This window comes from Lissotriton vulgaris, chromosome 6 (genome assembly GCF_964263255.1).
Source record: "Lissotriton vulgaris chromosome 6, aLisVul1.2, whole genome shotgun sequence".
Classification (NCBI taxonomy): Eukaryota; Metazoa; Chordata; class Amphibia; order Caudata; family Salamandridae; genus Lissotriton; species Lissotriton vulgaris.
In genome coordinates, this window is record NC_141694.1 from 1,760,564,967 (window position 1) to 1,760,578,843 (window position 13,877).

Sequence of the window (13,877 nt, forward strand, 5' to 3'; positions counted from 1 at the left end):
CCAATACCTACTGGCAATTGTAGTCCTGGTTTGCTTAGGCTGATCCAACTGAGCTAAGAACCTGAAAACTATGAATTGCAAAAAAACAAAAGTCCAGGACTCTATAGCATTGTGTCCTCAGTCACCTGGTAGGTTTACACCAAGTCCACTGCTGCCTCCCTGGTCCGGATTCAGAAAAGGGAGTGGTGATGGACAGAGTTTCTGAATTAAACAGAACACTCATACCCAGTCAACAGATCAGGGCTTGATCCATCACCGTTTTTTAGCTCACTGCACCATCCCAGCTCAGAACCTGGCTACATGCAAATTAGTCTGTCCCTGGCCCAGTGCATCATGGGAACAGGGCAGACCAAACTACCAAGCCAATTCTTTTACTGGGAAGGAAACAAGCTTCCGGGGACCGGTTTCTGGCATTACAGCCGTCTTAGGCCCGGCTTGCTTGAATCCTGATGGTGCAATGAGCAAGGTACTCACATCTGAGTATACCCTTCCCTGGTCCGGAAGCATACTTTCCCAGAAATCTCCCCATTCTACATCTAGCACCGGGACGCCTCTTTGGAGGTAGCTGTGCACTTTGTAAATGGGATTGAATTGAATCTTGCACTGATCTTTGCTGGTCGTGACTTTCCTGGGACCCCGAGTCCCATACTCTGCTTCACTTGGTGATGTTTCTGCAGAATGAAATGAGGTGTCAACTGGAGCTTTTCCACTATGACGACCTTGTATCACTCCCTATAGGGCACCAATACCCCTCTTGAATAGTGGTTCTTAACCTGGAGGTTTTGTTCCTCTACTGGGAGGGGGGGGGGAGGAGGGGGCTGCGGCTGTTTAGAAAATTAAATAAAATTAGCAGATAAAGTATATATAAAAAAGCAAAATGTAAAATTAACCAATTTTAGATCTTTTGTAAATATTAAGGAAATTGGAGGCTAAACATCAAGTTAGTCTCCTTAGCTTCATTGATGGATGTAGCAGAAGCACAGCAAGCAGAATATAGTATGGTTGTTGGGTGGCCGCAATTGAAGTACAACAGTAAGCGAGCATGAATTAGAAACAAAAAGACGAAGCTGCCATCGAGCATATTGTTTCATCTTTTATCATTAAAAACTGAATATAGAAAAACTCCAACCTTTCCATTAAAATTATAATTTTGATTTTTCTATTATTTGTTTGTGAATTAAATTTTAAAAAACATTTTTTATTTGTGTATTCGGGTTTCTGTATTGTTTTGAGGTTGCAATCGTGGACAATGTTGGCTCCCTGGCTTACAGTGATGACTTACTTTGGGTACTTAGATTTTAGCAATGATTCAGTGGGGGTCATGGGGTATCTAAGGTTAAGAACCGCAGGTCTAGAGTCCTCCCACCCTGCAGCAGTTAGAGAACTAAACACAGGATCACAGTTGCACTTTTCACACCATTCAGAATGGAAGAATAAATAGTGTCGAGACGAAGTAGGACACTATACTCTTGCAGTCACAGGTTCCTCTTGCTCGTAAACATACCACTTAACTATGGGCTAACTTGCATAACTCTGCAGGATTGCGTTTAAGTCAAGCTTCCCACCTGATCCCTCGCCCTCTACACCCCTCCTCCAGGCAGATTTTCACCCAGAGCGTGCACCGTGAGTCAGGACACAGCAGGCAGAGGTGGGTAGCGAAATATTTTCTGTGGCGCGCCCACCATTTTGATTCAAAAGTCGTAGCAACATTCCAGAGCAATGCTGTGCTCCAAGGCGGCGCTAATTTGAAAATAGGCTTTAATCTAAAGAAATATCAAAGCGGATTAACAAAGGGGCGCTTGTTTTGTGGTATTTGACGTGCATTCTGACTCCAGGGTCTGTGGATCAGCTTTAATGACAAGTAAATAAAAGTGGTAAATCCCCATTTACTATGTAGTAGATTATATTATATTATATTGTATTATATTTGTGTTTGTTGAGAGCTTTCTAACTTCTTGCATCGGCCAAAACACCTTTACAGCCACTGTCCACCGGCCTTTGGAGGGCAGCGTTCACACCCCCAAACCTGTGCAATATGTCTCTTTGCTACCAAAGGACCTAGGGACAGAACATCTGCTTCCTGGCTGGTAGTGTACATTGCCTGGAACTTCCAGAAGGAGAGACCGAGCCAGAAATAGGATCTCCTCTTTCAATATGTTGCCCAACTGTCTTGATATATCCTTCCAAATAAGTGTGAATCTCGGGGCACCCCCAGATTATATAAAAAAAGGTCCCTTCCGGGGCTCTGCAGCAGGGACAGTCTGGTCTGACGATGTTTCCCTTTGTTTGCAGTGTGTTGCTGGGTATATCGACTTTAAGGAGGAATTGTAACTGAATTAGGCAGTACTACTCCCATATAGCCACCTCTCGGGGATGCGTCAAGGTCACTTCTAGTCCACATCCTCAATGTCTCCCACATCCTGTTCCATTGTCTAAGGAGGTTCACCAGATAGTCAGGTAGATTAATTTGAATGACCTTGTAGATGGTAGATTCTGCTCGCTCAAGTGGGCCACCTAGCAAATGACTTTCCAACAGGGCAGCATCCGGACGGTCCATCCAATCCATCTTCTCCGCCATCAAGGCATGTTTAAGGTGTGCGTATTTATAATACTACATACCTGCTAAGTCGTATTCCTCCCGTACCCTCTCTAAGGACTTCACCAATACACCTTCAATCACATCATCAAGAGTGGAGGTGCTGACCAAATCCCACTAGGTAAATTCCTTTAGTTTCCCGACTTCACGCAGCTCACCACCTCTCCAGAGGGGTGTGGTCTTGGCCACCCTGCCCTTCCATCCAGGTGGCCCAATGCCACCAGTGCTGCCCGCATCGAGCCCAGAGACTTGATCTGTCAGGTCCACCATAGAAGTAGTGCCTCCATGACTGGTCTGCTGAAGAGCATCTCTCTAACAGACCGCCAAAACGTCCTCCAGGGCATGTGCTCCGACATTAATCTTTTAGATCTGGAAGACCCAATAATACGCACGGAATTGGGGGAAGTGCAATCCCACTGTTATAGACCGAGCAGCTGTGTGGCCAGCACTATTCAAGGAGTTCTTCCTTACCATAATAACCGCCTGACCTCCACGTCCAGTCGTAGAAAATAGGATTTAGATATCAGGATGGGCATATTCTGCATAATATAGAGGAGTTTTGGAAAGGTTATCTTTAAGAAAGCTGCCCATCCCAAAATCTGGAGAGGGAGCTTCCACCTTCTGTCCGTAGCCCCATGCAGGTTTGCCAGTGGCGGCTCCAAGTTCCACCCCAGAAATTCATCAGGATCCATTGTGACCTGTATACCTATAGGCTCTGTCTTATTGATCGACCGGACATAATACCCGTCTGGTCCTTATGGATCAATGTAGTTATCACCCCATTTAGTCTGCTTGCCAATATGGCAGCCAGGAGCTTGTTTTCCACGTTCAATAAAGAGATTGGGCGATATGACCAGCTAAATCATCCCTTTGTTTGCTCTCCTTCTGGATTAATGTGATCATAGCATGTCCGAGGTCTAGAGGCCCCCGCCGCATTTACAGGAGTCACTGTACATGGCCAAGAGATGGGGTCCCACCAGGCTCCCCAATTGCTTAAATAATTCCGCCCGTAATCCTTTGGGGCATGGCATTTTCTCACTTTGCATGGATGTCAGTGCCCCTGATATCTCTCCCAAAGTGTGGTCGCCCACTAGAGACTCCACTTCCCTCTCTAGTGTGGGGAGGTTCTAGGAGTCCAAGAAGCATGTTATCTTCATTTTAGACCTCTTTGTCCTGGGGAACTTTTATGGAGAGTATGTTGAATGTTCAGTGTTTTGGTTGACTCTTTTGGCTAGGGATATGTGTACTGATTTACTGATTGTTGTTCATTGGAAGAGAGACTATGAGATATTGTTTGTTTGTTTTAATTAAATGATCAGCCCTTTAATTGCAAAGCTCTAGTAGTTCTCACAGTTTAATTTACATTAATGGTTAATTAACTCAGATGATTGTTAAGCGCTTGGAACATCCAAAATGCACCGTGAGTGCCATGATGTCTTGGCTCTATTGTGTTTCTAGTTATGTTACAATGTTGTTTATTTCAACTCTCCGAGAGCTGTTTGTGGAGTTGTAGGAAGGTAGGATCCTTCTGCATCTGTACCCCCACGTTTTGCCTGGTGCTAAACTGATTTCTGACTGGTCTGACTGGGATCCTGCTAATCAGGACCCCAGTCTATCTGCTTTCTCCCTAAACCGTTATGTTATGTACTCCAGATTGGATACTCGGGTGCCCTTGTCAGTCCCTAGTATATGGTAGACCTGTACCCATGGCATAGGTACCCCAGAGGCCTCCCATGGGCTGAAGCATGCATTATGCCAGCCATGAGAGGTCATGCAAAATGGAACTACAGGCCTGCCATTGCAGCCTGTGTAAGCTGATGCATGCACCACTTACTTTAGATATAGGTTTACTATATCCAAGGGTCACTGCACTTTAAACCTATAAGTCACCCCTCTAGCAGGCCTTTACAATCCTGAGGGCAGGGTGCTTGGTTCTAAGTGAGAGGGTGCCACTGCATGAGCAGAACATTCCTGCAGCCTACGGAGTCCATTCTCCCGGGTTGTCAGTGCATCGGCCATTTACTACATATAGAGTGGCATTATAGGACCGCGTGATGACCAACTCTAAACCGGCTGAAAGTAACCCTATAGTGTGTGGTATCAAACATTGTGGAATCATACCCCCACACCGGTAACTGGTGTTGGAGGTATGATTCCAGCCCTCAGAAGCAAGCTTCGTTGGGTCCCTGGTGTTCCTGGTACCAGCCTTCTAGTCCTGGGCAGTACAAAATGGTTGCTGCCAACCAGAGACCCATTTCAGCCCTCCTGCTGCTGAGCCAAGCTCGAGCAGAGGAAGGTGGAACAATAGGCATCCTGGCACGGGAAAGTGTGACCATCTCCCAGACAGGATTTAGTGTATTAGGGGTGGGTGGGTGCACTTGCCAGCGACCGAAAGTCTGCATATAGGGCACATTTGGTGTCCCTGTACATAGTCCAATTCAAACCAGTCCTGGGAGCCGTTGGCTCCTGCTCTGGTGCAATAGTGGCCAAAGGACAGGGGGGTATCCTCCCCATTGTCCAGACCATCCCCTGGGAGGGTCCCCTGAATCTGTCCAACCCTCTCCCTTGGGTACTTCAGGGCTTACCTGGCTGTAGGACCCTTGATTTGACGTGGACAAGATTCTGATCAAGAAACCACTGACCTTCGACTTGCTTTGGTGAATCTCCTGGACCTTGCTAGTCCGAACCGTAACCTTTCTTGACCTTGTAAATGTGTTTGTATTTATATAGCCCCTTCTACCCAGAGGTCTCGTAGCGCTGTATTCATACCGCTGTGGAACCCTTCCTGGCTTTCCTGTGAGATGTCCACTCCTGGGCACCCCCAAGGTGAAGCCAGGCATCCAAGCGCTGCTGGGGCCGTTGTGGAGATTAAGTAAGCTATTGCCCAGAGTCACAGAGTGGGACCCATGATTGGACTAGGGACCGAGGCGAGAATTATCAGGTCCGTGGAGATTGAGTGCAAGAGCCGCCGAGGCGGGAATTGAACCCTGGTCCCGGGCTAGACCTCTGCATCAGTGTCTGCCGCTCTAACCATTTAGCCACGCTTCTCGTGGGTACCTTGTTACACCACTACAGAAACTACAACCATTTGCCTCAGTTGCTCCAACAAAATCGACGAGTGATGCCTGCCTTCAAAATGAAGCCTTGTAAACCAACACTCATCTCAGATTCTTTTTAAATAACACATGGATTGTTTTTTTTTGGGGGGGGGGGGGATTGGAATTGTGGATTTAATTGGTGTGTTTTAAGAATTGAACAAAAATATATGGAACACATTTTAAGTGACTAGAAAGTGAAAATACTCCAGGCAATGAGTGAAGCACTCGTACACAAATGTTAACATAGTATCACTGGTCATTATTTTTTTAACATGTCGCCAAAATAAGCTGTACGCAGTGCCTCAATGGCGATGCTTTTGTCTGTGGCTGTGTTAATATAGGGTGCATCTTTGGTAACGCGTTTCTTTTTATTTCTTCCCTTTTTCTTTTCTCATCAATTGTGCCCTTCTGGAACGCAGGAGCCAGCCTAAGGTAAGATGCCAGTGTGGATAAATGCAGATCAACTCTGTGTGCTGATACTGATCCCAAACTAGTGTTTAATGTGTCCAGAATCATTCTAGGGTGTGCTAGGTTTTCCCAGAAAAGGGCGGGTGGGCTATTTTGTAAACGCGCCTATTGCTCCTATAGTAACAGAGGTTCAGAGTCTAGAAAGGGCCCTTTTCTAGGTCTTGTGTAAGAGCCCGCGTTAGCTGTTTTGCCAGATGGTAAATAATGCATAATACAGAAAAATAATACAGAGGGGCTTTGGGTCAGCCCCCTTCAGCAACTGCTTGCTTGAAGTGTCTGTTAAATTACACATCAGCCCAATTGGCATATGTAGAGAGGGCAAAATCAGCCATTGTGTGGTGGCCAGTGTCATTCACATTTTGGATCAGCCCACCGGGGTGCCTTGAGGTGTCGCGCAACTGTGAGTGTAGGCAATTTCCGCTTTCCATGGTACTCCGCATCATGCTTTGCATAGGGCTGTATAGGTTTAGGGAACCCTCTCCAAAGAGACCGAAGCAAACCTTTGTGTTCATCAGTCAAATTAAACTGTGACCTATGTCCAATGGGCATGGGGAAGAGCAGTGAAACTTCAAGAGACACTTCCATGGAGAAAAAAAGTCTTACTTATTAGCTCTAAAAATGAATGATTCCTTGCCAGAGCGTTTGTCTAAAAAATCGATTGACATAAAGAGTAGTGTGAAAGGATGCAAGAGCTAAAGGATTACTTTTATATGGATTAAGGGTTTGGTATAGCATGCAGTATTTGAGGAAGAGGGGTAGAGGCTTTAAGGTTGAGAGGTTGAGTGTTTGGTGTCTAGGGGTTAGGTCATAAGGGGTAAGAGGTTAAGAGCCTATAGCTAACGCCTAGGACTTCATTTGTTTAAAATCACAGTTGGAAATGTGTGTAGTTTATGTTGTGGTGTGGAGTGTATCAGTGCATTCAATTGAAAACAAAATCGAAGTGTTGCCTTTCTCACTAAGCATGCACTTAATTAATTTCAATTAAACTACTTACATTTCAAAGTGATTCAATTAGTAGTGTTACAAATGAACGGATGGTTTTACTGATCATTAAAATTCAAATTAACATAATTCAAATTAACAATAAATATGTTGGAAACGAGTTAATTAGTGAATTGTTTTATTGAAAACAATTAAAATCCGTAATCAAATTTGAGTCGCATATTTGATTTAACTAGTTCTCTGAACCAATCTGGTTCACTGCCAATGAACCTCTCACTATTCCCTGATGGCAATGCTATCCCCAAGCCTCACCCCCTTTGCTTTTTTATCCCCTCCCCCCCCCCCCCACACACTCATGAATGTGTCACACGCAACACTCCATAGCTGCAACCCATGCGGGAACAGCTGTGCACATATTCTGTCAGCAGGCATTTGCACATTAAAGTTGGGACCACTGGCTTTCTCAATACTTATTGGAGAATTCGGTTATGTTCTATGTGAAGAAGTGGAAGGTATCAGACAAGCCAGCGAGATTGATGCACTGCAGAAGAAGAATGCTAGAATGCAATTCCATCAGGGTGGGAACTGCGCATGCAAATTCATGTTTATAACACCGATTGGATTCTCAAGGCAACAGTTATTTCAAGCGGGCTCTTCTGTTAAAATATGTATCTTATGGCTTATTCTGAGGTCTAATGTCTTAAATCCTAAAGTACTTCCTAGTGAGAAACACACATCATATAGGGAAATGTACTTAATGTTGTGGAAGGCTGTTTCTTACTTGAAATAGATGATTCCACAGGACCAACCTCTGAACCCAAGGACCACCCAAAACTAAAGACCACATATACCTGGGTTGCAGGCAATAAGAGGTGTATGTTTCTGTACTACAATTGAGCTCCTGCTGGCTTGCTTTCTTCAGAATGCCACTTTCTATATGTCACACACAATCTGTTTTACTCTGGGAGGTAGAAAGGAGAGTGCTAGGGGAGTTGTATTCCTCTTCTCCCATGTTCTACACATAAAAATAATTTTGAAGGGATCTGTCAGAAGTGTTTAGTAATCTTTCTTAAGAAAACAATGCATTTTTTTTGCCTTTGGATCCAATCGCTGTATCATTGTGTGTTAGAATGTTAAACTAGAGCATGCTAAAAAGAATCCACATTGAAAGGTCCTATATGTACATCCTTAACGTAACAGGGGTGAGCACTGGTTTCCACCTTGGACACCTTGGTGTAATGTGCTTGGTCTTAGCCTTTCATATCTGAAGTATGGAGATTCTTGAAAGGCTGTGCGGTCTGACAATGTGCACAATTGTCTGTTTTTACACCGCAGTGTAATTTAGTAAATGCACCATTTTAACTTTCTCACACTATTCAATGTAGGAATCCACAAACTCATGTGTATTCTTGCACCCCCAGGAGGCTCCATGTGGTTCTAGCTACCAGTTGCACATCATCATCATCATATCATAATTATGATGGAAAACCTCCCGAAATGCATATTGTCTGATTAGTTGGCGTGTCTGGAACTCAGCGTTGTTCCTGCAGCAGGGAGGTTCAGGGGCACAGATTCTGTGCAGGGAGTGGGGTGGTTTGTGGAGTGGTAATGATATGGCTCACTCTCTTCATCCCTCCACATTTACTTTAAAGAGTTTTAATATTACGTTTAGATGTCATTTGTAGCACTCTTTAAAAGTTGTTTGCATAACAATCTTCAATCCTCCTGTCCTCCTGGATCAAATGTCTCACACCCTAGTCAACTCACCCCTTTTGTGTTTGCCTAAAAAAGCAATAAAGAGAGGACACGTCCTGTGAGTAAGTAGAAAATGATTTCATTGTGTTGCCTCTTAGAGGAGATGGTGACCCTTCCATATCCTGTCCAGTGCCTGGATAGAGAAAATGTAGACCTTTACCATATGCTGCCCAGTGCCTTCTAGAGGAGTCAGACACCTTTACCACCTTCTATCACTACTTACTCCTGGGTGCAGCCCTCCCTTCTTCCCATTTATGTGTAAAGAGCTCCCTCAGGTAGAGGGAGGAACGGGAGGGGGGGGGGGGGGGCAGAGGCTGTAGTGCATTCAGGTGTTACTGTGCATCATTTGTGACAGTTGGTATAATTTGTCACTGGTGTCCTTTGGCCACACTGCTGTTGCTCCCAAGTTGATAGGTTTTACTCATTATGTACTTCACTTGAACTGACACTGCTTACATTCAAAGTAAACCAAGTGTTATACAGTAATAGTAATTATAATCCCTGAGAACAAATGCATCAAAATAAGTTTTCTTATATGTAGATTGAACACGAAGCAGTGCTTTATGGCCTCATGTTTTAATTACTCTTACAGTCATGCTACATATCTAAAAATGAAATACGAGTTTCTAGCCTTAATGAAAAAATGGGCAGTTAGAAATGACTAAAAATAAATGCCAGTTTTGTGTGTAGAAAAAGTGTGCACCTGAAACCTATATAATTGTCAGAACAAATGTAAACCCCATGGACATAGTTGAAAGGAGTTAAGGAATTAAAAGTTGAAACATCTGTAACTTCGTCTAATGAGGCAGAACTTTCACTGTGGCACCACGTATTGTACTTGTTTACAGCTGTTATATTCAAGAAAACCTACTGTTAGATCCTAAATTAAATTGGTGGTGTAAAATACAATTTTCTGAACCTACAACTGATATGTCACACAGTACATATTATAAAGCCAATAATACACATTTCTGCATATTTTTTAAGCCATGTTGAACTGTCTCCAGTCCCAAGATAGTTCCCTTTCATTCTTACGTCAAGTTATTGATCGATTCTTCTGTCCTTTTGAGTGTTTTCACTGGCAAAGAAATGGAAGTCTCTCTTGTGTTCATGTTTTTGTAGATCGTGTTCATTCAGTATTAATTTGTTGTATGTTTCGTTGATGTTACTGTGATTCTCATCATTAGAGATATAACGATGATAACCTGTTTGGGCACAATATCATAGATGCATTTAGATGGGTGATTTTGCTTTTCAAATGGCCTGTGACCGAACATTTCCTGTAATTGGGATAATATGTTTATGCTTTGGTCTTAAGTCTGACCTTACATATTGAACAGTGTGACAGTTATACAAGGAATTTGTTTGTTAAAGTTGAATGGAAATGCATCTTGTTTGCTCTGGTCCTATTTTCTCTGGGACATTTGAGGGTTGGCTTTAACTTCTTGAATGAGCTGTGATAATATTTCAAGTATATGCCAACTTTTCTGTAGCGCTGTGTACGTTGGTTGAATTTATGGTATTTTATCAATAATTTTATCAGTTGTCCCATTTGTTTTTTTATGTCTTTTTTTTTTGGAAATTAGATGATCTACTGATTTCCCTGCTTTATTCATAACCAACTTGATAAGTTTGTGTTAATAGATAATACTGTCAGCAGCTATCTGTGTTTTTTTCCTTTTATTTTAAAATGTGATATCCCTCAGAATCATCTCATTAACAAGAAACATTTTTGGTTGGTATAGAATGCCATCATAACAACAAAGTCACTTTATGCCTAGAAGTGGACAATGTCAATATTCCACCACTCGCACCTAAATATATGCGTCACACAGATCTCTGGCAGACATGGCTACATTTTTTACGCACTGAACCAGTTTGAACCACAACTAAGCAGTACTTTAAAGATACTAGTCTTCACATATTAAACATAATGACAACATATCACTATAGCTACATTAATTGAACAATACCAGATCCTTGCAGAAAGGGCACTTAAATAAAACTCCGAAAGTGGAATAGGGCCTTACAAGTGGTAGAAGTAAGCTATACAAATACTAGGAACATGTAAGACAGGTTTCTGGTTCTCGTCTAATCCACAAAAACATTTATTGATGAATTGTTACTTGCTTTCATGTGTAGCAAATATGATGGTAAAATGAGATTCAGTGGTTGAAGCATGCAATATTGAGAAACAATAAACCACAATGAAAGATTTTGAGAATTGTTGCCATGCCAGAGTTAGCTGCGTGATGGTATTTCAGTACTTAGCCATTCAAGTCCAAATCTTGGCTCAGATTACAGCTTCTTGCACCTCCACATTAGGATGTTTTTGGAGTAGCAGTGTGTGTGTTTGGGTGTGTGTGTGTTAGTTTTCGTTATTTCAACAGTCTAGATAGTATTTATTTTTGTCGTTTTTGTCATCCTAAAGATCTAAGGGACACATGTTCTTGCTGTAGTGCCAAAACATGGACTTTAGGAAGCTCTTGCGTGCATTGAGACGAGAGTAGGAGAATATAAATCGATTTAATGAAGTTTATCCGAGGAACTGCCTTGACCATTATTAAAGAATGATCTACAATATATTTTCAGCAGACAGTCCCATGGTCAGGCCACACTTATTTAGACCTAACCTTTTCTTGAGTAGATGCTTTCTGTGCCTTCAAACGCGGATCTAGAGCTCTATACACTTTTTTGTTGCTTTGACACGTTTTTTTTAAATGAAGTCCAATAGGCAAGGGAATGATGTCCCCCACCCAAAGGAACATGGTTCAAATCATGTTGTGGCTATGGAAATCAGATGTCGGCGATGGGCCCATAAAAGGTGTGTGTGTCTTTGGGCTCGAAGCATGACTCCAAGTTATGCGATGTATGTGCCCTTGTGCACCTGAAGGCAGTCTGAGACCATGAAGCAAAACTGTACATTGTTGGACATCGACAGAAGTTGCAGACCTTGTGTAAGTTCTATTCCAAGTTGAGGGCGCAGACATGTCCCTGCTCTTGAAGCCTATCCCTCAGCAGGTCTTTCTTCATGGACACAATCCAAACCAAATACTAAATAAAAAGGTAAAGCTGGACTTGATCTCACCCTGATACTCTCTATTTAAAGAGGAGTTGTGAGGGCGTCAAGGTTGTTCTCGATCTCGCTCCTAATCACCAATTGAAGAGCTGATCCCACAGTTGATTTTGATGCGGCCCGCAGCAGGGTGAGACCTTTAAGGAGGCCGTGCTGCATGTTTTGGCACTATACTGGCGCTCTCTGTCACCTGTTCGGGTTACAAGGATCTACACGTGCATCCAGTTTGGTTACGACAAGCAGATCCTCCATTCTCTGTACGGCCTGAGCATCTGAAAGCTGCCTTTGGTTTGGTACTTACTCCAGTGACTCCTTCCATTCCGGCTTCAAGATCTGACCCAATCTTCTTTCACTGACCTGGTTCCAAAATTGCCACTACCAGAGGAGGATCCACTGCAGATGCTGGTGTTTGACCCCAAACCATCTAGACCCGAACCAAGGTAGTGCTCCAACTCTACTCCTGTGCACCTGGTTCCCATGCAACCCAATTTAGACAATACACTCTCCCCTACCACAGTTTTTTGCTTCGGATTATGACCAGAGTTTGCCACCACACGGAACTACAATGGTGATGATGGGGATAATTCCCTCCCCCACCCCCTTTTGATGACTCTTTATACATGGATTTACAGGAGGACAGTATGCTTTATAATGTTCCTGATACAGACTTTATTTCCCTCCTTGGGCCACCAATGAAAGAGAGGGCTTCTTTTGCTGTAGTGATCAGACGTGCTGCTGAGGTCCTGAGTCTACTACTACCTTCTGTTGAAGTTACGAAAGACTTGCTTAAAGTAGTTTTGCACTCTGACCCGCTTCCTCTGAACTCTTACTCCCTTTCAATGAAGCCCTAACAGACACTCTTCTGGGTACATGGTCTAACCCTTACTCTAACCCACTAGCAAACAAGTTGGTGGCCTGACGCAACAGACCGGTGCCCAGTGACCCTGCTTTTCTTACACAGCATCCTACTCTGGAGAGTTTATGGTCGAAGCGTCCATTAGCAAGCTGAATGCTAATTCATTCTCTACGAACCCTCCGGAAACGGAGTAAAAAAAGAATTTAGACATTTTGGAAATATATGCTGTATTCGGCCAGCCGATCCCTGAGGTAGGTCAATACAGGTTGTCTACTAGGCCATTACATGTATGCCCCCTGGGTTATCGCCAGCGATATCTTGTGTCTATTCTGGGAAGTGTTTAGGACCTCCTTTGGTCAAACCATTCATGATGGTCAGGATGTAGTTAATGTGATTCAGGCTGGTATGCATAAAACGAATTGCTTGGGGAGGGTAGTCTGCAATAGTCTGGTGCTCCTGTGCCTTGTGTAGGTGCAACTCATAGGTTTTTATTGAAGATGTGCAGGCACCCTTTAAGGATCTGCCTTTTGATTTATCCTACATATTTGGGGAAAAAACTGATTCTGCCTGGGAGAACTTCAAGGAAAGCTTGGCCACGTCATATTCTTTGGGCCGTCCAACCCCTGCCAGACAGATTTCTCTGATGTTCCAGCCCTTCCCATGCTACACCAAAAGTTTGGCATATAGGAAATGCCGGGCCCCCAAGCCCCTCGCTGCATTCACCCCAGTCCTTTCATGGCGGGGGACCTGCAGGATACCGGAGGTACTGATCTTTCCAGTCCCCCTCCTCTGCGGCATCAGCTTCAGATCACTTTAGTTAGTCGTTAGCAGCTTACAACCACCCTTTGGGAGGCAGGATTTAACATTTTGTCCCAGGGTGACAATGTTTCACATCCAAGAGATGGGTTCTCCAGACCGTCCAGCAGATTATGCCCTTCCGTTTCTTTCCGACCTTCTACAGCATCCTCCCACACCAGAGTAGCTTTCTTAGCAGCACCTGTCCCTCTTTCTGCAAGAGCTCTACTGCTGAAATAGGCGATCAAGAGGTCGGTGGCCTCGGAAATAGGGATGGGCTATTACTCCTGC

General features: G+C 43.7%; 1 protein-coding gene across 2 annotated transcripts in view; it reads left to right on the forward strand.

Moving 5' to 3' along the window:
- KIF13B (kinesin family member 13B) overlaps positions 1-13,877 on the forward strand; it is a 698,786-nt gene that overhangs the window by 225,414 nt on the left and 459,495 nt on the right. Inside the window, exon 3 of one of the 2 annotated variants that reach the window (XM_086928000.1) lies at positions 6,114-6,126. The exons of the other annotated variant lie outside the window; for it this stretch is intronic. Coding sequence (XP_086784126.1) covers positions 6,114-6,126 — 13 coding nt within the window. The remainder of the gene's footprint in view (positions 1-6,113; positions 6,127-13,877) is intronic. 2 annotated transcript variants of the gene reach the window in all.